This window comes from Cryptomeria japonica, chromosome 6 (assembly GCF_030272615.1).
Source record: "Cryptomeria japonica chromosome 6, Sugi_1.0, whole genome shotgun sequence".
Lineage (NCBI taxonomy): Eukaryota > Viridiplantae > Streptophyta > Pinopsida > Cupressales > Cupressaceae > Cryptomeria > Cryptomeria japonica.
Window position 1 is genome coordinate 461,705,238 of NC_081410.1, and position 26,712 is coordinate 461,731,949.

Below are 26,712 nucleotides of genomic sequence, written 5' to 3' on the forward strand. Positions count from 1 at the left end.
GACTTTGCGCTTTCATGGAAACTTTGCTTCCTTTCATATAAGTAGCTTTATTGTTCTTGAAATTTCCTAAATTATTGTATTTGTTATTTTAATTGTAGTTTCTTTTCTGAAAAGAGAAAAAAATATCGTCTTTTCTGAAAAAAGAGAAAAGGATGTTGTCCCACCCAACTCAGATTAGTATTTATATGTTATAGTTAGTTTGTAATAGTAGAAAAGGGGGAGCCTTCCCTTAAAATTAGGAGAGTTTTTAACTCACATGTTGTGACTGAAACCATAATTTTGCACGCCTTCCCAGGTGTACAAAATTTTCAACCAACAAGTCCAAACTCACACTTAGATTGTGCAAAGAGAGTGCTTTTATAGAACACCCAAAAGTTCATCAAAGTGCTTCATGTGTTGCTCATATGTCATCAAAGAAAGCCAAACTTTTTTTCTCAATTGCTTTCTAAATATTTTGTTCATGCATGATTGGAAAATTGTTGGAGCATTGGTCAAGGACACAAGTAGAAGTTTGAAGTGTCCACAGTGACACTTGAAAGCAGTCTTGTGAAAATTTTGTATCCAAATTCAATGGAAAGCCGACAACATGTATCATTTATTTGATGAGGACAAGATCAACCAAACTGCTAGCTATCTGGTCAAGATTCATAGCAAGAGATCTGACATGGAAAGGAATTCAAAGGGTCTAGTGCTGTGATTTTCTTGGTCCCATAGACTGATTAGTCTCGTGGACATCAGTAAAATCATTCATTCAATGGTAACCCAAGTACAGATCAATCTTTCAACAATATATTGCTCAATGTAGCTCATCTATTAATTCATCAATCACAAGGATAGGATATCTATTCTTGATTTTTTCTTATTCAATGCTTGGTAGTCAATTGTAATGTCCCCACTTTAGCAGTTGACCAAGTGTATGTGCGTTAGCCTAGCTCTACATGGTCCCAGGGGCTAACGAAGGGTTTAAGGGGATCTTGGAGTGTTTTGGCCTAGTCATTTCTAGTTTGGGCCAAAACGGAGTTGATTTACTTAGTTTCAGGCATACTTACTATTTTTAGGAAGTCAGCAGGACACAATGGAGACTAGTTTTGGTGATTGGATTCGATACTCCTCGGCGAGAGCTTTCCGACGAGCTATCACTCGCACCATTCGGAGTCCGATTGCTGATATATTTTAATGCTTGAAGTGTTATTAAAGTAACATTTAATTTAATTGTAAAATATTAAAGTTTTACTTCAATATTTATTTTATGGGGATGTGTGCAAATCAAAGGGGCACCCAAGGGAGACATAAGTGAATATTTTAATATGTTTTATATTGCACATCTTTTATCCCACATTGCTCAAGTGAGTTGGGTCGACCCTTGGAAAAAGAATAAAAGGAAGCTTTTGTGGCTTCATTCAGCAGGTTGGATACGAGAAGAAATTGATGTGTGAGTTGCATATTTGTTCTTGACATTAGAGGATGTCTATCCTCTCTTGTGACATTCTAGACGTCATTCCTTTGGGGTTTGGCCTTTGGAATCCATTGCTATCAGCTTCATTATCAGGCAAATTGGGCACATTTCCAGCTACAGGCAGCAACACTATTCACTCGAGCACTATTCATGTGACACTATTCACTTTGGCACTGTTCACGCGGTACTGTTCATGCGGTACTGTTCATGCGGTACTGTTCATGCAGTACTGTTCACACTGTACTGTTCACGCGGGTACTGTTCACACAGTCACTATTCACACGGTACTATTCAAGTCATTGTAGCAACAGGATTGAAAACATTTGCTGGAGCGTTTTGTCTATAATGTTGGAGTAATCAGTGAGTTGATAATCTGCCATGTATTTGATTTTATTAAAATCTGAAAATAACATCTTATCAGCAGTAGTTCAATTTCCAGTTTGCATATTATTGTAGTTTCATTCTTGTTCATATTCTGTGATTTCAATTCCATGTAAAACAAACCAACATTTCATTTCCGGAGCCATAAGGGAATTTAAAACATTAAACGGAGAAATAAGGAGTTGGACGCAAACTATTTGATAAAATTCCTAGCAGCAGTTGGTATGGTTTTTGGGCATTCCGGGATGTCCATTACAGTGGTACCAGAGCTTGTTTTTCCTGCCATCCTGTGAGGGTTTCATGCATCCAGCACATCAGTATTACTTGAGGAAAAATAGGTCAAACATAAACCTACAGAATTCACCAGAGATTGAAGAGGAGGGTGACCCTTTTTCAGCACCAGCCATGGGTGACAGAGATGGGGAAAGGGGAGAACCTAGCACTAGGGAGATGCTTAGTGATCTTGCTAGGGGTCAGAGGGAGCTCTAGGCTACATTGCAGTAGATGGCTATAGCATTTACACAACATTTGACGAGAGCAGATCAAGGCAATAATGCCAACCGAGGTGATAATGGCAACCAAGGTAATAATGGCAACCAAGGTAATAATACCAATCAGGGTAATAATGCTAACCAGGGAGGTGGACAGGGTAATGGAGGTAATGGAGATGCATCGGTTAACAGGGGAACCAGGACACATGCTAGAGCAGGTTCTTCTACTACGAGACCACTCATGCCACAGTTTCCTCCGAGACAGAATGACCAGAATAATGTCGGTCCTACACAGCAAGAGATTCAAGATATGATTATGGATGATTGGAGGGACTCTAGCCTTGAGTTACAGGCTGAGATGACATTCAGGGAATATATGGATGTTAGACTCAAGAATATGCCCATGAGAGGAAACCGACAACAGAATTATGAGATGAGGAAGAAGTTGGGAAAGTTGTCTATTCCATACTATGATGGTATAGGGAAGGCTTCAGCATGGACATGGGTCCAGAAATTAGATACTTATTTCTAGCTTAATCCCATGCTTGAGGAGGATGCGATTAAGTATGCCGCATTGCACTTAGATGGGAGTGCACACGAGTGGTGGCACCATAGTATGGTCACATTGGGCCATAACCAGATAGACACATACGCAGAGTTCATTGAGAGGTTGATTGATAGGTTTGATATGAAGGATCCAAAACTCCATTTCAAGGAGTTAGCCCAGTTGAGACAGTGGGGTCATATCTACAGTTACATCTCAGATTTCCAGAGTCTATCAGTGTTGGTTACGGACATTTCGAAGAGGAGGTTGATTGTACTGTTTGTGGATGGATTGTCAGAGCCTCTTCGTGGTTGGGTGAAGGGACATGATCCCCTCACATTACAGGATGCCATTCGGAAGGCGAGAGATCTTGCACCTTCCGCTTCTAGCAGTAAGTTCACTCCTAAGGATTCACACTTCAAGAAGGATAAGGATAAGAAACCTCTACATAAGGATTCTCAACCTCAGAAAAAAGAATCAAAGAGGTTAGACGATGAGACACTGAACGAGTTGAGGCAGAAAAAACTATGTTTTCAGTGTAGGGAACCGTGGGATTTATCTCACAAGTGTCCTCTGAAGGCTAAGGCCAACCAGATGGAGTACTTCTCTGCTGAGGAGTCACAGTCAGAGGATGAGGAGCAGCATTCAATGTCTGATGGTGAGAGTAGTGCCACTGAGGAGGGTTCAGGGGATGAGAAGTCCCTAGCTAGATTGACAAGTGTTCAAAAGGCAATTACTTTTAAGGTGCACGGCACCATACAGGGACAGAAGGTGGTTGCTTTGTTGGACATTGGGGCCACACATAATTTCATAGATTCACAGTTAGTGGCTAGGAGAGGGTGGCAAACTAAAGAACATTCAGGATTCCGTGTCATGGTAGCTAGTGGTCATAAGTTACTATGCACGCAAAAGATTACAAATCTTCGCATCACATTGGGAGATGGTTATGAGCTCTAAGATGAGTTCTATGTTGTGGACATGACTTGGATGGTATCATTGAGAGAGTTTACTCTCAACATGGAGAGAGTAGAGATGAGGTTCCAGCATGAGGGCAGGACTGTGGTACTCAGAGGATTATCAGATGGCAGTTGTAGGGTAGTTTCTTTGAGGAGGATGGAGAGGTTGTTCGGACATGATGATGTTGAGTGGGCAGTAGAGTGCTTGATTATGCCAGCATCACCAGAGCCACAGGTTAAGAGTCATCCGCCTGATATGCAGGACATCCTTGATAGACATGCCAAGGTATTTGGCAGTATTCCACATGGCGTTCCTCCAGATAGGGGGATGGAGCACGTCACTGAGTTAGAAGAGGGGGCTAAGCCCATTATGATCACGCCCTATCGTGATCCAAAGAAACACAAGGATGAGATAGAGAAATCCATCAAGGAATTGTTGGAGATGGGGCACATTAGGCCAAGCAAAAGCCCTTTTGCTTCAGCAGTTGTTTTGGTTAAGAAGAAGGATGGAACAATGCGCATGTGCATTGACTACAGGGCCTTGAACAAGAAAACCATTAAGAACAGGTACCCCATTCCGAGGATAGATGAGCTACATGGGGCATGCTTCTTCTCAAAGATAGATTTGAGATCAGGGTATCATCAGATCAGTATGAGGGCAGAGGACATTGAGAAGACAGCTTTTCGGTGTCACTATGGTCATTTCGAGTTTCTGGTTATGCCATTTGGGCTAACCAATGCTCCTGCTACTTTTCAGAGTTGCATGAACCAGGTGTTCAGGGGGCAATTGAGGAGATTCGTTTTGGCTTTCTTTGACGATATTTTGGTCTTTAGCAAGACATGGGAGGAGCATTTGCAGCATCTTGAGGAGGTGCTATCTATTTTGGAGAGAGAGCCACTGTATGCCAAGGAGTCTAAGTGTGAGTTCGAGATGACAAAGCTTTTGTACCTTGGTCATATTATCAGTGCAAAGGGAGTTCGGGTGGATCCTGAAAAGATTAGAGCTATTGTTGATTGGCCCACGCCTACGAACCTTACTCAGCTTAAGGGGTTCTTTGGTTTATGTGGTTTTTATAGGAGGTTTGTTAAGGGGTTTTCTCAGACAGCTGCTCCCTTGACAGATCTTACTAAGAAGGGGGCCTTCATGTGGACAAGGGCAGCACAGAGGTGTTTTGAGCATTTCAAGCAGGTGATGTCTTCATGTCCAGTTCTAGCTCTACTAGACTTCACGAAGCCTTTTGAGCTTCACTGTGATGCATCGGGTGATGGGATTGGAGCAGTATTGATGCAGGAGAAGCACCCCATCGCTTTTGAGAGTAGGAAGCTCCGAGGTGTGGAGAGGAGCTATTCTATTTATGATCGTGAGATGTTGGCCATCATGCATGCCTTGGCCAAATTCCGATCCTACTTGGTTGGAGGGAAGTTTGTGATCAAGACGGAAGACAACAGCATAATGTATTTCATGAGCTAGCAAGACTTGAATGATAGGCAGCAGAAGTGGGTCACTAAACTGCAGGCTTATGACTTTGACATTGAGTTTGTCAAAGGGAAGAAGAATGTAGTAGCAGATGCCTTATCCAGAAGACCTTACATTTGTGCTTTTGCAGAGATTTCAGGAGATTGGAGGGATAAGATTATAGCAGAGTATGTCGGAGATACTTGAGCTTCTGGTTTGATTTCAGGTACTATACAGGATGATCGCTATGAGGTGATATATGGATTGATCAGATTTCAGGGCAGGGTTTATTTGATTCCGTCATCACAGTTGAGAGAGGCGATACTGAGGGCATTTCATGATGCGCCTACAGCTGGGCATCCAGGGGTCTTCAAGACCTACAGGTAGATCCGAGAGCGGTTCTCATGGAGAGGGCTCAAGGATGATGTTCAGAGGTATGTCAGGGAGTGTGTAGTTTGTCAGCAGAATAAGGGAGAGCACACGTTTCCTGCAAGTCTACTACAGCCCTTGCCCATTCCGGACAGGAAATGGGAAAGCATTTCTATGGACTTCATCACTGGTTTACCACGAGTGCAGGGAAGAGATTGCATTTATGTGGTGGTAGACAGATTGACGAAGTTTGCTCACTTCTTTGCTATTCCTTCTATTTACACAGCAGCTCAGGTGGCAGATTTGTTCTTCAGAGAGATTTTTAGGTTGCATGGGCTACCGAGATTTATTGTTAGTGACAAGGACAGCAAGTTCATGAGCGCCTTTTTGCAGGAGTTGTTCAGGCTGTGAGGTACAGATCTTACACCTAGTACAAGCTACCATCCTCAGACAGATGGGCAGACGGAGATAGTAAATAAATGGGTGGAAGGTTATTTACGGAACTATGTGACTGCGCAACAGAGAGCTTGGGTCAGGTGGTTGCACATTGGGGAGTATTGTTACAATACCACATATCACATGACCATCAGGATGACTCCATTTATGGCATTGTATGGGTATGAAGCACCAAGCTTCATGGATTTGGCTTTGGGGGACAACAGAGTGCCCAAAGCCAAGGATCTATTGCAGGATAGTCAGGATATCCTGAGAGTGCTCAAGGAGAATATACAACAGGCTCAAAATCAGCAGAAGTTGTATGATGACCAACATAGGGTAGAGCGCAGTTTCGAGGTGGGGGACATGGTGTATTTGAGGCTACAGCCATATAGGCAGTCATCGCTCAAGAGGAGTGGAGCAAAGAAGCTAAAGCCTAGATTTTATGGTCCCTACAGGGTGATTCGCAGAGTGGGCGAAGTCGCCTATGAGCTTGAGCTTCCAGAGGGTAGTCGGGTGCACAATGTATTTCATGTGTCTAGGCTTAAGAAAGCCATTGGTCAGAGTGTAGTACCTTCTGCAAATTTACCCCCTTTGGATGAGGAGGGGAAGCTCGTGTTAGTACCTGAGGCAATTCTGGACACCAGTGAGAGGAAACTCAGAAACAGGATAGTGAAGGAATATTTGGTCAGATGGAGAGACCTTCCAGAGGAAGATGCTACGTGGGAGAATGAGCAGGTGATACAGCAAGCTGGACTGAGATTGCTTGAGGACAAGCAATTTCAAGGGGGGCGGACTGTAATGTCCCCACTTTAGCAGTTGACCAAGTGTATGTGTGTTAGCCTAGCTCTACATGATCCCGGGGGCTAACGAAGGGTTTAAGGGGATCCTGGAGTGTTTTGGCCTAGTCATTTCCAGTTTGGGCCAAAACGGAGTTGATTTACTTAGTTTCAGGCATACTTACTATTTTTAGTAAGTCAGCAGGACACAACGGAGACTAGTTTTGGTGATTGAATTCGATACTCCTCGGCGAGAGCTTTCCGACGAGCTATCACTTGCGCCATTCGGAGTCCGATTGCTAATATATTTTAATGCCTGAAGTGTTATTAAAGTAACATTTAATTTAATTGTAAAATATTAAAGTGTTACTTTAATATTTATTTTATGGGGATGTGTGCAAATCAAAGGGGCACCCAAGGGAGACATAAGTGAATATTTTAATATGTTTTATATTGCACATCTTTTATCCCACATTGCTCAAGTGAGTTGGGTCGACCCTTGGAAAAAGAATAAAAGGAAGCTTTTGTGGCTTCATTCAGCAGGTTGGATATGAGAAGAAATTGATGTGTGAGTTGCAGATTTGTTTTTGGCATTAGAGGACGTCTATCCTCTCTTGTGACATTCTAGACGTCATTCCTTTGGGGTTTGGCCTTTGGAATCCATTGCTATCAGCTTCATTATCAGGCAGATTGGGCACATTTCCAGCTACAGGCAACAACACTATTCACTCGAGCACTATTCATGCAACACTGTTCACGCGGGTACTGTTCACATGGTCACTATTCACATGGGTACTATTCAAGTCACTGTAGCAGCAGGATTGAAAACATTTGCTGGAGCATTTTGTCTATAATGTTGGAGTAATCAGTGAGTTGATAATCTGCCATGTATTTGATTTTATTAAAATCTGAAAATAACATCTTATCAGCAGTAGTTCAATTTCCAGTTTGCATATTATTGTAGTTTCATTCTTGTTCATATTCTGTGATTTCAATTCCATGTAAAACAAACCAACATTTCATTTCCGGAGCCATAAGGGAATTTAAAACATTAAACGGAGAAATAAGGAGTTGGATGCAAACTGTTTGATAAAATTCTTAGCAGCAGTTGGTATGGTTTTTGGGCATTCCGGGGTGTCCATTACATCAATACACATAGTTCCATCCTTTTTCTTCACCAGTACAACTAAAGAAGTCAATGTGCTAGAACTATTCTTGATGTGGGTCATATCCAAAAGATTCCTTATTGCCTTCTCAATTTCTTCGTTGTTGATCCTAGGGTGGTGGTAAGGAGCGGTTATCATAGGTTTTGCACTTGTTTCTAGCTCGGTGATATACTCGAATCCTTGGTTAGGAGGTAGTCGTAAAGTTATGTTATGTAATACTTTGTATGCCTATCTAACACAACTTGTAGATCAATATGGTAATCATCCCTCCCTCTAATGGAAGACCTTCTAGGTATGATCAAGCAACTGGTTGGCCAAGCTACTTGTCCTCTTTTGGATGTTCTTTTCATTCTTTTAGCAAGAATCACTTTGGGCGCTCCATTTCAAATTCCCTTGAAAACTACTTTCCTTCATTTTTGAATTTCCATTCCATACATAGGTAGTTCTATGAGAACTCCCTCAAAGATTCTAGAGATTGTAATCCAAGCACCATGTTAGTATCTCCTAGTTCAACCACATAGAAGTTCTTCACATATCGGATGATCTCCAAGAGTCATTCTTAGTTGTTGAATTCTTTGTGCACATGGTGTGATAAATCCATTAGCCACTATCACATTGAATCACTAAAAAATTTTAGCAACTAGGCCCCTTCTTGCCATAAGGTCATCATCTAGAAAATTGTGGGTTGCACCACTATTCATCAAGATGGTTATCTTATGTCTTGATAGCACTCCACAAAACTTAAATGGATATTTCTTCTATGTTCTTGTCAAAGCTGCAAGAGTTTTTCCACTTTTTTCTTCCCTTCATATTCTTCAATCACTTTTTCCGAATCAGTTTCTTTTGATTCCTCATCAAAAATGACTTCAAAGTAACGCACATGGCTCTTTCCAAGGAATCTATGACTTTGTTCCCAAGGTTCTTTGGAATGGAAATAAAGTTGCTTTCTTTGAAGCTCATCTTGACTTTCTTCATTCTTTTAGAGGGTGGTGAAATGTTTTGTTTGCTCGATTCTCCCTTTTGGAACTTCTTGTTTATTGGAAAAATATTTATTCCAAGGCAAGGTAGACTCCAAGTTCTTGATTGCCCCTAGTAGAGTGGAAGGCTCCAATGCCTTGACCAAACCTTTAAGTGGTTTCACTACTCCTACAAATAGGACTGTGATCCTCTTCTTATACACTTAGAAAACTTGGAAAATCAATCTTTGATAATTCTTTAAAGGTGGTGATGGGACCATACCCTTGCATGACCAGACCATGATACCATCATTCAAGGAATATGCCTTCTACATGAAGAGTAGAAAATTTGATGAATTCTTCTTCATACATTGGATTTAGAGAAAGGTATTGATTTTCTAGATCCATGCATGGGCTGAACACTTTTATGTCCCATCATATGAACGTATAGGAACCTTTCTTAAGCATTGCTGCAGATTCTTGTGAGTTTGATTTGGACTAGTTTTGGTTTGAGGACCATTTTAGAGTTTGATCTTACAAAATGTAGCAAATGATAGATCATCCTGAATTTCTATCTCTAGATCTCTGTATTCAACACTAGGGGCTGAAAAATCTTTTGTTGGTTTAGTTGCCTCTTCCTTCAATGGATCTACTCTTATTTGAAGGAACTTGGTTTGGAAAGGATTGGACAAAGATCCAAAAGTTTTGTTAGCCTCTGATATAATTCCTCCTCTTGTACATGTTCCAAAGTTCCAAGAGCTTTCGGACCTTGAATGACTTGCACAATCATTGCCATTATGTCTTTGAGCATTTGAGACATTTCTCTCCAGCCCACACTAAAATTAATCAATGCTTCAAACATTTCCTAAGCCTCCCTCTATCAAATCGTGTCTCCCTCTATCTTGATAGACTATTTGCATTAGCCTTTATTCCCTAGGTTGGCAGGATCAAGGCTCTAATACCATTGTAATATGTTTTATAATTTCAATTCAGCTCAATAAATTTGAATAAATAAGTCTTCCAATTAGAGTTATGGTTAGGATTACATTTAGATTCAAATACAAATATTGTCAACAAGCTGTTCAATAATTATTACTTGAATATACAATTGTCAAATCTCCATTATGATTATATATACATCTATGAATATTTAAATGTACAATAATAAAGCCAATACGTGGCCTTGCATGAGTGGCCCTCAACACATCAAAAATTGCCTTTTATTAATGCTCAAACCGACCTTCAACTCTAGTTGGAGCAAGCCCATAAAGGAGTGGCTAGAATATATGATTGAAATAGGAAATCACCCCTCATGAAGGCAATTGCAAAAAAACCCCAACTTGGCTAGTGAAACAATTGATACAAATGAAATCACCATCAATGAATCTATTTTGTAAAGCTATATTGGATTATACATAATCACAAAGTTACAACAATATCATTTACAATTTTCACACAACTCTATACAAGTAATCGCCAGAAATAATTTTCTCTTTGAAAGCAGCCCATTTCATATGAGTTTGACTCTATACTAGAAGCTAAAATAACATCACAATATCATGAATTTGGCTTTGTACAAGTAGCCACACACACCACCAATCCTACTTATTAATCAACTAGGCACTAAACAAGCAATCAATAACATCAAATAGAAACGAAATAATTTAGAATTAACTTAGAATGAATTCACTATGAATTCTAGTTGTCTATCAAAATGAAGTTCCAATGCAATCTCTAAATTGAGATCACCCAAAGTCTGAATCAAGAGTTTTTGTCCACTAATCTAATGATGGAAACTAGGTAGTTTTTGTCCTCTAATCTCCCACATAGAGGGCCTATGTCCTTGATGCAATAGACAAACATGATGTTCGATATATTTGAAGGAATTGGTTTATCAAGCATATGTTTGTCTATCAAGTGATGTAAATTAGGTAGTTTTTGTCCTCTAATCTCCCACATAGAGGGTCTATGTCCTTGATGCAATAGATGAACATGATGCTCGATTTATTAGAGGGCCTATTTCCTTCATGCAATAGACGAACATGAGTACTCTTTGAGTCAAGGGCCTATGTTCTTGGCTATAGTTTTAGGCCAAAGCCAATTTAACTTAGTTTTAGGTTTAGTTAGATCTCAAATAGCTTCCCTTCCCAATTTCAAGAGTGGCTTACCTCACACTTATTACATTTTGTCTTCTCTTGTGAAAGATAAACTAAAAAATTAACAAGGTATAATATTGTCCAATCTAGAATAAGACTAGAATGTACATACATTTCACCAAGTTTTTAGCCCAAATAAATTTGTAAAATGTAGAGATAAACTTGGTGTATTTTCTAGAATGATCATTTAAGAAGGTTGTTAGAAGGAGATAAATTTGCAAAGATATAATGGTCATACTAGTCTTACTTAAGTGATAAGCTTAGAAATAAATTCACTATTACTTTATTTTACTTAATCAATTAATGCAAAAATGACTTAATTAATTTTAGAGTTGGACTTTGTGTCATTATTGTGTAAGGGTTCAAGTGTTGCTTTCCTATAAAGTGACCCTTGCTCTTTAATCAATATAGATCAGTTCAATCCCGCGAGTGTGATTTTGACTATTTCAATCCTGTAGTGTTGTTTTGATCAGGTTTGATTCTAGATGTACAGGTTTGACCTAGATGTTTCTGCTATTCATATTAACTTACAGATTGTATTTATATTTTTACTGACCCTTATTGATCAGGCATTGTTTACACATTCTGACCCAAATCACTCTCAAGCTGATATGTCAACTTCATTAATGTTGACATGAATTAAGTCTGAATGTGTGCTTTAACAACAAGATATATTCATGATACACATAGTAGAGCAGATATCAAACGAAAAACTACATATGTTATAAGCATAATAAAGCATATGCAAACAATATATTCATTGATGGTAAGGATTTCATCCTTAAGAATCAAAAGTTACTAGTCAGATCTTTCCATAGTATAGGTTCGTGCAGCTCTTCAAAATTAATCAAAAGATAACTTCATACTTAATATACACTATATTTAAAGTTAACATGTAATTAACATGAAATATGTATTGAGGGCATGTGTTCCATGTTGCTTCTATGATCTATTTTATAACTTTGTTACTTGACATTAATTCTATCAGACAATTTCATAACAGTTTCTAGCCTATCCCATTTTCAAAAAAATTGACAAACATAAGTAAAAGGAGTCAACACAATTATTTTACCTTTCCCCCTTTCGCAAATTCCAGCTGGCTCGGAAAGCTGCATGCAGATAAATATGTACTTAGAACCAAAATAAAGCAGGCATCCTAAAATCAAGGAATTGAATATTTGATATTCATATAACAATAGATTGAACCAATGTACAAGTACTTAGTAAATGTGAATTATTGTTCCAAAAACACTGCTTATGAACACACAAAGTACTAATAAAAACAACATTACTCATGAAGCATGAGAATTCATGTTTAAGTTTACATTTCTTTTTGTTTTTGTGAGAGAGATAGTAGATTTCCTAATTAAATATTCCAAAGGAGAAAGACATCATTTCTTAGACTCTTGAGTAAATGCATGAATGGGACAGAAGAATGCATTGTTCCCCTTCCATATAATGATAGTAAAAGTCACCCTTCATTAAAGATGGGAAGGTGCAATATGCTTGAAATTCCCATTTATATTTTGATATTCTAGCATACAAGATTACTTATAAAATACAATTAATATCATCAATAAACTTGTTATAAAGGGAAAAAATTGTTGTGTAGTTAATAAAGAAAAATTATATTGACTACATCATAAGACTCCAAGATGACTTTTATCTATGGCATTTTCAAGATGACTTGAAATTCCCATTTATATTTTGATATTCTAGCATACAAGATGACTAGATCATAAGACCTCCCATCTAGGTAAAAAATTAAAGAATGAGATTCATCAATGAGTATTCACCATTTCTGTCTTGCAAACATTTATTCATACAGCTGTCAATCAATAATGCCCTTATGGTTTACCTGAACCAGTTGAACAACACCATCTTTATATCCAGCATATAAAGGAATATTTACTATTTATACATTGCAGAAAGCTATTGATACAAGATGTCATTTAAAATAGCCTTACCTGAGCGAATTGCGCAACCCCATCTTTAAATCCAGCATTCCCGGTTCCTGCAAGTGTCTTTACTTTTCTGGTAACAGTATCCAGGACTCTGATCTATCAAAATGAAGATTATCATTAATCAATTAACATGTGAGTACACATACATTTTTTGTAAAATAACACTAACATAGATATTTGTGTGGTAACAATCTAGGAAAAATGCCTGGCAGACAACAGACAAAGGACTAATATAAATCAAATGGACAGTCTTTCCATTTTCAATATGCACCATGATAGTGCTCCAATGCTCTAATAAGAGATTCAATAAGATGTAACGACCCAAAATTTAAAATTTGGCCGAGATTTTCCCTGTCTATATGCCATACATGCTGAAGATGAATTGAAAACAAATTCTCCATATATGAGAAGTAACTTGACTTACAAGTCCTTTTTCATGTTAATCTGAACCATGGTTGCGAAGTGTGGGAAGAAAACAAGTGTAGGCCAAAATTATGATAAATAGATAATAATCAAAAAAAGTTTAGAAAGTATGAGATTTGACAATTTAGATTTTTTAAAAGGAGAAAACATCTAAGTTACTGGATTCACTTGTTTTGGTCCATGCACCCGAACCAGGTTCGCTTGGGTTTGGGTTCGCCCGGGGGTTTTTCTGGGTTCACCTTGGGTACGTACCTAGGGGTTTGGGTTCGCCAGGTACAAACCCAGACGTATCCAAAGGCACTAAGCACCAAAACAGAACAAAAACAGACATTTTTGACCTTTTTTTCTATCCAAAAACTCTAAAATGTCCCTAAAAGCACCCCTTCTGTGATTGGGTTTTCCTCACACATTGATCAATGATGAAGTAGCATACTATTAAATATTTTTCTTCTGCCATTTTACATTGTTCCATCTTCCAATACAATTCTGAACTATTAATAGGCATTTAGCATTGATCAATAATGAAGTATCATACTATCAAATGTATTTAGTTTTATAATTTTGTATATTTCTTTAAATTTTTGTATATAATATATATATATATATATATATATATATATACTGATGAACCCGACCCATGAACCCAAACGGCAAATTTTTTTTTGCCCGAACCCATGAACTAGGTTTGCATGCCCGAATCCAAATCTGAGCCTGAACCCGAACCCGAACTGGTAACTTAGGAAAACATGCAATAAATTGTATTACAAAACATCATGCATATAATAAGAATATAAGGCAGAAAGATCTAGTAAAAGAAATAATATTCAAAAAATAAAGGAATTCATGAACACTAAATTCATAAGAACTTCATTCAGATGTGGTTTTATTACAAATAAAAGTCAGCATCCAAGTTCTGGTCAAAGTTTTGACTCAGACTAATATGCAGTATTTATATCAGGATATCCTAAGAATCTTATCATATACTGTTTCCTATAAATTTGAGAGAATTTATGTATCTGAATATACTCTAGAAGTGTTTTCCTTACTTCCAGTTTTTAATTATGTTGTATGATGTATCCATACAAAACTCAATGTTTGTGCTTACTGTATACATTTTTGAAATATTAAAAGAGAGTTAACATTTAAGTGGGGCTACACCAGATGGTAGTTATGAATTTTTATGATTAAAATATGAGCACTTTGTGTGACTCCCTTATTCGAACCCTTCAATCTCCATCATTTTCCAAAAAAATTAGTAGTTTAGAAAGTAGTTCCAAAGCATTATGACTCTTGTTTTTGTTGCATCTTCAAATTTTGAGAATAAACAACTTCCATTTGTCATGCAAGATCAGTCTTTATTAATTTCAAAAAAAAAATGGCATTTTAAGACCCCCTTTTGGTCCCCCATTTCCCTGCACTTACCCATTACTTCATTTCAATTTTTAAGTTTTTGATATTTTTCTCCAAGTGACCATTTGAAACAAATATAATATGCCAAGGATAAAGAGCTAGCTTTTTCAGTTTTCCGAAGTCTAATGTTTAGACTTAGAGGTGGTGTTAACATGGATAAAATCCTGCAAAAGGAATACACCAGATGTAGATCAAACTTGCAATTCAGAATTATCACAATGAGAGGAATAAGGTAAGGGGAATCAAAAAATATGATAGGTTCTGCTAAGTGCTGTTTGACACCATAGAAGTGGTCGCTAACAAAATTTCCTACAGAAATGCACATGAATCTTTCTTATGATTGGCAAATCCTTTAGTATGTGGAATGCTTCATAAACCTTCCTCGACTCAAATTTGTTATCACAGTGAGATTGTTCGATACAAACTATACACAATCAAACAACAAAAAGAGAGTAGGTATTTATGTGTAACAAAATCCAACCATGGAGATATATTATGTCTAAACCAGTGGCTTGTAACTTAGAGAATAATAACAATAGCGAGTGCAGGGAAAGAGGACTAACAAGGCACAATAGTCATTACTAAATGCTATTAGTACAAAAAAAGGAGATCAGTAGACTACAGCTTGGGGACTTGCATGACAAGCCCTTTCGTGAAAAAGAAAAGAGTTTGGTTTGTGAAATGCTTCATAAATTTTCCTAAACTCGAAATAGCTACCAATGGGGTGTTCGTACATAAATGTAATATGAGCAATGGAGGTATTAAATTTAACATGCAATAAAATACCATTACAGCAATATGCAACATATAGGTCAAGAACTTGAAATTTAAAATGCATCCTAATGAAACTAACCACAATTCATGGGAAGCCACAAAGCCCAACAGATCTCACTAAGCTATGTTATCATTAGAGATGAAGTTTTTGATTTGGTTATATGGGGATTGCATTCCAAAGCTTGCTCACAAATTCACAAATATTTTGGCATGTGGAATAAATTTTCTTCTTCTTTTTATATTGGAATGCATGTGGATAAATATCTTTAGCAATTGATCTTTGTAATTATAGAACTGTTGCCTTCCATTTTCATTTCACAATACTCCATAGCCAAAACGTGCTTATTTCTTCCATGTGGTAATTAAATGTAATATTTTAACTTTTTATAGTTATAGTTTTGTAGATGCCCAAGAATGCTTATTTTAGTTTCCAAAATTCACTATTAAGATTGTAAATGGATGGAATGAAAAGAAATAGGGCAGCACATAAGAGACAGTGAATACAAAAGCAGTGTAGAAGAGATAATAATGACCAGCATTAAAATAAGAAAGAAAATGGAATTTATAAAATTTGAGAATATAATGGAGCTCATATGCAAAATTTGTGCTCTTTAACATTGGTAATTGTTGTGACGTTTTCACACATCGCCCCATTGCAAATGGGGACCCATGTTTTTTGCTTTTTAGGGTTTGTTTTCTAGGTCTTTTAGGGTTTTGTTAGTTAGCCTTTGCATTTTGAGTGCTGTCGGGGAGATCAATAAGATAGCAAGTTCGGCTTGAGTGATGTCCTGATCCTAAATTTTGGCTAAGTCTGGAATGTCCTGATCCTGAATTTGACTAAGTCTGGAAACTGAAAAAACCTCCAAAAACTAGATTTTGCAATATAACTCCTGGAGGTCCGAAACCACTCTCAAACATCCTGAAAGTATATATGGAATATAACTTAAAGTATAAGAAAGAAGAAAGATAGAAGGAAATGTTATATTCCATTAAAATTGTTCTGATAGAGAGTTCGAAAAGTCAAATTCGCTCCTGACCTTCACTGAGGATCCAGAGCGAAAAACGCTCCTGTCCCTCTCCAAGTGTCCAAGGCGAATCGCTCATGTCCCTCACCAAGGGTCCAGAGCGAAAAAGCTTAGTGGAGTCATTCCTGACCTTGTTTGGACAAATTGAGACATCAAAGGCATGATGGAGGACAAAATGAACGTGATAGAGCATCCAGACTTGATTAAGGACGATGAAATGATGGAGTATTTGTCTAGAAAGGTAAATTCGCTCCTGTCCCTCACCAAGGGACCAGAGCGATTTTATTCATATACACATTTTTAGACCTTGTTTGGGCTCGAACTTTTATTCATGGCGTGTAAAGAGATGATATTTTCCTCAGCGAAGGAAATTTGAAGTGAAAAGTAAAAAGATTTGGCCCTGAGAGCAAAAATCGCTCCTGTCCCTCACTGAAGGACCAGAGCTTGAATTCCAATTTCGCATTATCCTTGCAAGATTTAAGTGGTTTCGCGATTTGAGGAGGTCAAGGGAAGTATGTTTTGCCCGTTGAATATAACTTAAGTACGCCACAATGAAGAAAATCGGCCTAAGTAACAAGTTCGCCCCTGTCCCTCTCCAAGGGACCAAGGTGACTGGCTAGGGCGCTCCTGTCCCTCTCCAAGGGACCAGAGCGATTTTCCCTCAAGACAAGATTCGAGCAAGAGAAAAACAAGTTTTACGTTTGAGGTGGGTGAAGGAAGACGCAATCGATCCGTTGAAGATAATTTTCGAAGCTAGCAAAGGACGAATTGGCTTGTAATTGCAAAAGTGCTCCCGTCCCTCACTGAAGGACCGGAGCTTGAATTTCAAATTTGCACTGTTCTTGCAGGATCAAGACAATTTTATGATTTGAAGAGACCAAGGAAAACATGATTTATCCATTGAATATAATTTGGAAGGCTAACAAAGGACGGATAAGATTGGATTTGCAAAATAGCTCCTGTCCCTCACCAAGGGACCAGGGCGAAAATGCTTTAAAGTGCACTCATTTCAAAGATCGAATAAATTGAACTCGAAATTCTAAGTAAAAATGCCATCTTGGACGTCAAAAAATGAGGTCTTGGACGTAAAAAACAAGAAGTGTGAGGTCTAGAATGAGATCGCTCCTGTCCCTCACCAAGGGACCAGAGCGATCTTGTTAATAGCCATTATTTTTCATGATTGGGCGCCAAATATCCTTCAAATTACATTAAATGCCAGATTCGATAAAACCTTGAAATATTTTTGGCATTTAATAAAAGCGCATGGTATTTAATAATTAATTTTGAGCCTAAAAAAATTGAATTTTTTAATTATAAAGGCATTTAAAATTAATTATTATTATTTTAAAAAAAAAAAAAATAAAATTGGAGCGCTTGGGGTATTATTTAATGTTTTTATCAAGTCGGCCTCTTCTTTTATTAATTTTTATTTATCTTTTGGCCTATTTTTCCAAGTCGGCCCATGGAAATAAAATGGTGAGCGCTCTATATATTTGAGGCATGTTTTTCATTATTCAAATCATTCACTCATCATTTCAAGTGCGATTTGGAAGAGCAATTTGAGGAGCGAATTTCTACCAGGAGTGGAGACTAAGAAGGGCGAAATTCATCTTGAAGGCTATTGGAGAGGCGTATTTCTTGCTAGATTGGAGGATAAATTCCAGATGTTTTGAAGGTATTTGAAGGCGAATTTCTAGATCTTGAAGAAGCTAGTGGAAGATGGAGTTCTTTTCCAAGCTAAAGGGGGCGCACTTTGCTAAAGGGAGTCTTGATCTACATTTTGCCTAGCGAATTCTCCTATTTTTGCATCATTTTTTAGAATTAATTCCCAAGTGGAGGTATGGCGTAATCACCTTGGCACCATTTTTGAAGATTTAAATTTTGCTTTGAAAGTCCTAAATTAGGAAATGATAACTCAAGATTTATCATAGAGTTTCCTAATTAAAATCTTGAGTCTTCCTTTTAAAGTTTAATTTTTAGATTTCAAGATATATTACTAATTTTAATATTTTGTGTAGGCATCGAATGGAGATCCCGGAGTTGTAAAATCAAGCCAGATCAAGGACGGTCTCCTCCAAGGACGATCAAGCAAGGACAAGGACGACCTCCTCCGGCCTAGCATAGACAAGGACGACCTTCTTTGGACTAACGTCATCAAGGGCGACCTCTTCCAATCCAGCATTTCAAGGCGAGGTACATCATCATCCTGCAAATCAAGGACACAAGTAATCAAAGCAAAGGGTTCGTTGAAGAAGCAGATAGTTCCAGAAGAATTAATTAAAGCTAGCTTCTCAACAACACTAAGTTGAATATTTACCAAGTTACAAGTGTCAGACAAGGTGGCATCCTAGTCATCACTTCTCCAATCAGTGTGGTCCACCTCAGCATGTCCAGATTCGATGTACCTAACTCATGGAAGGTGGCACAAACTCCGGTGTACCTACCCCGGCTATCCATTGGTCGATTTTTCCAGAGAGGACATGTGTCCAAGCAATACAATTTTATCATTGGTCAAGCATTAAATGTTATGTAATGGTTGTAACAAACCCTAATTAGGGTTTTCATTGTTGAATCTTGGCCATTGATCTCGAATTGATCTAAGCCATCGAATTGTATTGAGGGCACTATATAAGCCCTGGCATTTCATTTTGTAAAGGCAGTTAGGAAGGGGTTGGAAAGCCATTAGAGAGTAGTTAGAAGGTGATTAGCTAGTTGATAGAATAGCAATTAGAGTAGAATAGGAGGACAAGGCAAGGAATTGTTGCCATTAATTGTAAACAAACTCCATTTTCATTGAAGTAATGGTGAAGTGTGTGGTTTCTTGCAATATGCATGGTTTCTTGTTGAGTCTTCAATCCTAGATGGTAGATGATTAGATGAATGGAAGAAATATGCTTGATTGATGGTGAAATTCTAATATCCATACTACTAGCAGTTTGTTGATTGCAGACTTGCCTTGCGTAGTCAACTAGAATTATTCAGCTTAAGCTTAACTTCAATTGTCGCTTCTTCATTGATATGCATCAACCTGATGGTGTCTATGCCTGCAGTGATGATTTGAACATCATAAAGCTTCCCTTCGAAGATCGCACTAGCCTTGTGGAGATGGTCCTGCGATGTCAAAACAAGACCTAGTTAGAGTTTCATCAAAGATCAATCATTGCTCCTACATTCTTAGTATTAGGATTAGATCCTCTCTTCGCCCTCATCTTTTTTCCATTTTTTTTAATCTAAGGCAGTAAGATCTTGTGTTCCAGCAATATTCAAAGGCAAATCAGAAGTTCAATCATCAAATGTAAGTCCCCTTGTGATTCCAGCAAATCACATCATACCACAAAGAGCTTATCCACACGTAGAGACCCTACATACAAGAACCTTGGAGTCATCCTGATTGATCCTTTTTCGCGATATCTTCAGCAATCAGAGGCTTTACTCAAGAGAGGATAAGGTACCTTTAGGTATTTTATTCTGTGTATGATTGTGTACAAAATACACGTCAACAGTAATATAACTGATGACATGGCTAAAGTCGCATCACTGCAACTCTATCCGGCCAACACAGAATAGAATGATCTTGCCGAGTATCCTATGCTTTATTATATAAGGAAGCCCTAATGCTGTTTTTAGTTGATCAATGGGGACAACCTCAAGGTTTCGGTTGTCAAGTCTTGACTGCAGGATAGCTCAACAGTTGATGTGTTTTGCTGGGAGCACAAGGGGACTTATGTTTTGCAACAAGATGGTCTACTGCAATTCTCGGACTAGGAAATAAAAAGAAAAAGAGAAGGGTTTAGGAAACCTAAAATTAATAAGGCTGGTATGTGGGTAGATAGATTCAACATAACCAATCCTTGCTTGGCCAGAATGGCTCACAACCTCGCAGGAACGGTGCAATCTTCAAAGGGACTTGGAAGATTTTCAGACTGCAAATGCATGGCTAAGCACCCAATTCTAGCGCAACTCAGACGGGCACCTACAATTGAACTAAACGCAATTAAAGGCTTAGACTAACCATACACAAGAACATATCCTCAATGTTATGATCTTGAATCCATCAAATACCTGCATACCCAAAACATAAAGACTATTTAAAATGCTGAAAGAAACCATGCAAACAGAAGAAAACAAAGACAATAAACACCATATTTCAATGTTCATATATTTGCTTCACCTTCCATTACAACAATTTCTGTAGCATCTCTATGCTACTGCTAAAACTTAACCTCTACAAAACTCTAACCTATTCTAACTGAAATCTAATAGCCTAACTGCCTACAAAAATCTAACCTTTTTCAAAAGAAAGGCCTCCTGCCTTTTAAAGAATTTACATACTGAATTGATGCCCAGGATCAACTGCATCCAAGGGTCCTAATTTATCCCACAAAATAAGGCTGCCCATACCCACTCAATTCTCAATTATCCCTTCAATCACTATCTCAACTGCCTACAACTGTTTGGCATTAATTCGGTCATCCTGGTGGTTGGGAATAGTTGTTCACAACTGACCTGTTTCCCCTTTGTTTCAAAATATCTTAAGTGGGGCCCACAAGCAGTTTTACATGAAACAATTTCAGTTTTTTTAGAAACTGAATTTCTGAAATTAAATCTAGCTGTGTATTTCTCGAGGATGCATACTTGCTACATTCTGAATGTTCTTCGGTCTTTAGTCTCGGTGGTGGACTTCAACTTGGGGTCCAGCGGCACACTTCCCAATGCTTGGTTCCGATCTCGCGCTCCTACATCTTCTTCTTCATCTTGCAGCGCCCAGCTTTGATTGTGTGTTAAGTTGTCACTTCAGCTCCTGTCGTTGTCGTTTTCCTACGAACAATCAATTTCAACCCTGAATTAATCAATTTGAAAAACTAATTAAATTAATTTGACAAATATTAAATTTTAAACAACGTCGGGCTTTGTCTTGTGGAGTTCGGGCTTGAGAAGCTCTTTGTGAGATGTATCTTTTCATCACTTCGGGCGAAATCGGCTTCATGAGTGAAAATGCGGGACTTAGTGACAAAAGTTCCCTTAACTTGACCCAAAATTCAGCCTTTTAGATCTAACCATGCGATTTTTGTCCCTTGGAGTTTTGGTATTTTCAAGAAAGAGTGCGATTTTGAAATGACTTCTCCCCTCACTTAAGTTATATCGCCTTTGATGAAGTTCAGGTGAGATGATTAAAATGTGAGATTTTGACTCTTAAACCTTGCAAATTCGGACCTTTTGGCGATGCTGAGAGGCTTTGCTTTAAGTTAAAGTGTTTCTTTTTATCATTTTGGCTTCCAAGGTTATTTTGATAGAAATGGGTCCTTAGACATTTTTCGGCCTAAAAGGTGAGAATGCAAACTCGTCTTTTTTCTTTTTGGCCTAAAAGTCCTAATTGCGCGATTGTGAGCTTTTTTCTCATTTTAGGCCAAATGACCATTTTGTGCGAATTTGGGAGATATTGAACTTTTCGGCTCATAGAGCCATTTTGCAAACTTGGACTTTTTTGGTATGTGGAGCTATTTTGCGAGTTTTGCTTATTTTCGGGCAATATGGGTCAATGTTGCAAATGGTCCATTAATCTCTTTACTTCATTTTCAGCTCTTTAAGCTTGCTTGTAGTTTTCGGCCTTAGAGACTTTTGGGCGATTTAGACTCTATGATTTTCGGCTTCTTAAGGTTATCGTGCGAACTTTGGCGTATCTACTGAATGGGGGGGGGGTCATTTTGCGATTTTAACCTTGGACTTTTCGGTCATGAAGCCAATTCTGTGCGTTTTGGAGGCTTCCCTCACATTTCGGCCATTTAGGCCAATTTGAAAGCTTTTGGAGTCCTTTCGGCCTTAGAGACTTTTTCGCGAGTTTGGAATTTTCGGCTATGAAGCCTATTCTACGCGATTTTGAACACCATTTTGCATTTTTGGGCAATTTGTCTCCATTGTGATTCAAGCATTAGGTTAAAAATGCGTGACTTTAGTTATTTTCAGGTTTTCCGTTGGGCATTTGAGGGTATATGCACAATTCTGTGAAGGAGTTTTCCGCGCAATTTTACTCCTCTTTTGAGTTTTCCCTTTCATTAGTATTTCGGCCTACTTAGGGTTTCACAATTTTGGGCTTCAATGCTAATGAACGACTTTATCTCAGATACCTCCCTTCATTGCCAGATTCGGGATGCTAGAGCAAAATGCGCGATTTGGACTCTGGAAAAGTTTTCGGGCAAATGAAGACTTTTGTGCGATTTATAATCTTCTTAGTTTCGTCGGGCAAATAATGGTTATTGTGCGATTTTGAAGGTCTTTACGTTTTCGGCCCTAGAGGCCTCCTAGTGCGATTTTGGACTTCTAATTTCATTTTCGGCCTAAAAGACCATACTTGGAGCCTTAAGTTTCATTTCGGCCCAAGAGGCTGATTCTGAGCTTTTGTTGCATTTTGGCCCTAGAGGCCGGATCGTGCGAACTTAAACTTTTTCAAATGGCCCTCTCATTCCGGCTCGGGCAGACTGCAACTAAAAAAGAAAAATGGGGGCCCCTGTTTGAGGAAAATGGGGTGTGTGTGCAAGCACAACAATAACTATAGCAAATGTACACAAAATAAATTGTAAGATGATAGTGCTAGAAAAAGGGATGCATGAAGGGGGTAGCGATAGTCAATGGAAAGGTATAAAGCATGGTTTTGATAATCAGATCAATAACGTATCAGAGGTTGAGAGTTTGAAACCACAAAAATAGATAACAGAGGACCAATGCATAGCAGAAGCTGTGAAAGGAGCAATGAGTTCCCAGTGAGAACAGATTATACTTATTTGTTTGTACTGAAAAATAATGTACTCTATTTTATCAATGGACAAACAGTATTTATTTCCTTGTCTTTTTTGTGTTTATTTATGTGTCTCTTCAAAGAGAAAAACGGTGATGAAAGAAGTTGGTATTGGTCATGAATATTCACCCAACTCCTATTTAATTTCTAACTATTGGGTTTCATCCAAAGGGACTGGGGAAAATAACCTTCACACTCACTTGACCATAAAAAAAACTTGTCTATACAAAATAGAATTTCATCATAGTGCACTGATTCCTTTACCTTGTGATTATATGAATCTGCAATATAGACTAGTCCATCAGATCCACAAAGGACACCCAAAGGATGCTGAAACTGTGCCTCTGTTCCAGTACCATCACGATCTCCAAACTGTGTAACAAAACTAAGAATTAGAAACCATTGTGTTATTGATATATCAATAATTTTAAAGGTTCACAATAAAAGATCATGGCAATTCAATTTAAGCATATTATTGTGAGATCAACACCTAGAATTCTTGAGCTTCTATACTTCGATTTGGATGTTTACAATTTTATTCAGTCTCGAATTACCTGAAAGAGATTATCTGCAAATAGTGGATCACCCCCAGCCAATAATCTTGACCCTCCTGTCTTAAGATTTACTGCTCTGATTGAACTGCTTTCACTGTCAGCTACATACAGCTCTTGCATGTCTACCAAGATCAATTTATGATTTCGTAATCAGTATCCATAAAAATTTAAAATAATAATTGTTAATAATGTTTACAGAGTATACTAGTGATTTACCAGGAGATAGAGAAATGCCAGATGGTTGAGCAAATGATGTACTCGTAGAACTACAAGAAAAAACATTCCAAGATTAAACTTCAGTTTTTTCAAAGTGGTTGATTAGAGAAAAATAAATTCTTAAAAGATTCAATTTAATGATAAAACTCCTATAAAATTGAGTATATATGAAAACTGCATATTGTATTCAACCTGATGTAATTCTACCTGTACTGGAAAGAATGGCAAGCACATAGTGTCATGCAAACAGGGATGCCAATAACAATTGAAAGTTATCATTATCTGAAGGTGAAATATGGAATGTATAATGAGCAACCTAAATATACAGATTATGCTACGATAGTGCTTCCAACAAGTTTCAGCCTATTCAGTAAAGGGCTTGGAGTGCTCTGGTAAGATTGCATTACACCCATACAAAACTCAAAGGGTAATTTAATCTTTCTTTTATTTGTCATCTAATTGTCAGTTTTGTGTAAATCCAATTTAAATTCTGGTCAATTTGTAAGAACCCTTACTAACTTTGCCCTTAAATCATTGATTTCTACCCTTGGGAATTTTGTCAAACACTTGTCTTGCAAAGTCTGTACTTGCTGTTATGAGTTTTCTGTTTGTATTGTTTGGGTCTTGTACACTGCAATTAATGTTTTGAATGCCTCTAACCATGAAAGATTGACTAACAATGTCATAGAAATGATATGCCAATTGATTTTGATGCATATAAGTAACTAAAAATAACAACTACAGCTGCTTGACAAATCATCAAACACTTGGCATGCAAACTAGAAATTATGTGGCAGCAGCATAATGAAGTTTTTATTAGTTATTCTCACACCAAATAGTTACAAAGGTATAACATATAATTTCCAAAACTTATGACAGCAAAATTAAAGAACCTGATATGTAAAATGCTTGCTGCAAATGATGGTCTCCACTCTTCAATGGACTGCCAATTAAACACGTTCCTGCTGTAGCTACGAATAATTTGCCAATTAAATGCCTGATTTCTTAGTACTGTAGCACGTCACTATTCACGCCACTGTAGCGTTTCACTATTCACGGATTACTGTAGCGTCTACTGTAGCGCGGTTACTGTAGCGTCTACTGTAGCAGCAATTGTATCTTGAAATGATTGCTTCAATTCTGATTTTTAATGGCTGCCAAATGAAATTGTAGGTCTGCAATTGATATATATTCGAAAATCTGCATACCCTAGATGTCTTCCCTTCTTTTTAAAGCCCAAATAGAACTCCAGAATGAAGCTCTCCTGAAATGCCAAATTCAGTGGATATTTCACCACCTCAAATGGTTGCAACACTGAAGAATTGTCGCTCTCCAATGGCTGACTGAATCAGAAACCCTTGGCTTCTTCTCCCAAGTTCATAACAAACAAATATCAATTCTCTGGATGGATGATATAAAATGAGCTCTTAAGTCCCTTTTTATTCTTTCTTATGAGAGCTCGAACACTTTCTTGGCCAATGTGGGATTAAAGACATATTCACACATTATAATATTAAAGTGACTTTATTATTATAAAGTTACTTTATAACTTTATAATAACATTAAAATATTTAAATAAATCACTTAAGTCACTTTTAATTAAATTAATTAAATATAAAGTCACCTTTTTTATTTTATTTTATTTAGTGACTTAATAAGAAATTAATTTAATCAATTTCTTCTTATTTCTCCACTTAGCCTTCGGAGAATGTAAAGGCTAAGAATTCCACTGAGATGCTAAAAAGGTGGGGACATTACAATCCGCCCTTCCTGAAATTGCTTGTCCTCAAGCAACTTCAACTCCGGATGCTGCAAAATCTCCTCATTCTCCCAAGTAGCATCCTCTACTGGCAAATCCTTCCACTTCACCAAATATTCCCGGATGGTACGTCTCCTCAAGTTCCTTTCTCTGAAATCAATGATAGCCTCTGGTATCAAAACAAGTTTTCCCTCATCATCCAGGGGTGGTAGTACTGTATAAGGCACAATATGATGTCCTAGCGCCTTCTTGAGGCGTGACACATGAAAAACGTTGTGTACCTTGCTCTCTGCTGGTAAATCTAACTCATAAGCCACCTCTCCCACTTTCCTGATAATCCTAAATGGACCATAGTATCGTGGCTTAAGTTTCTCGGCACCACTCTTCTTGAGAGTGGATTGACGGTAAGGCTGCAACATAAGATACACCATATCTCCAACCTCAAAAGTCCGCTCAGTCCTCTTCTGATCGGCATACTGCTTCTGCTGATTCTGTGCCTTAGTTATATTATCCTTGAGAGTCTTAACAATGTCTTGACTCTCCTGTAACAAATCACCTGCACTGGGCACTCTACTGTCACTCAAAAGCAGATCCATAAAATTGGGTGCCTCATACCCATACAGGGCCATAAAGGGTGACATCTGAATAG

The 26,712-nt window shown here is 37.9% G+C and overlaps 1 protein-coding gene across 6 annotated transcripts in view; it reads right to left on the reverse strand.

Annotated features, from left to right (window-relative positions):
* Window positions 1–26,712, reverse strand: part of LOC131050980 (protein SUPPRESSOR OF QUENCHING 1, chloroplastic) — a 381,968-nt gene that overhangs the window by 30,497 nt on the left and 324,759 nt on the right. For 3 of the 6 annotated variants that reach the window (XM_059207434.1, XM_059207433.1, XM_057985303.2), the window contains 5 exons: window positions 24,305–24,354; window positions 24,089–24,210; window positions 23,799–23,906; window positions 13,113–13,205; window positions 12,218–12,254 (listed from right to left, as the gene is read on the reverse strand). In XM_059207434.1, coding sequence (XP_059063417.1) covers window positions 12,218–12,254; window positions 13,113–13,205; window positions 23,799–23,906; window positions 24,089–24,210; window positions 24,305–24,354 — 410 coding nt within the window. Of the gene's footprint in view, window positions 1–12,217; window positions 12,255–12,941; window positions 13,004–13,112; window positions 13,206–23,798; window positions 23,907–24,088; window positions 24,211–24,304; window positions 24,355–26,712 lie in introns of those variants that run through there. The other 3 variants (XR_009358236.1, XR_009358237.1, XM_059207435.1) reach the window with 3 other exon arrangements.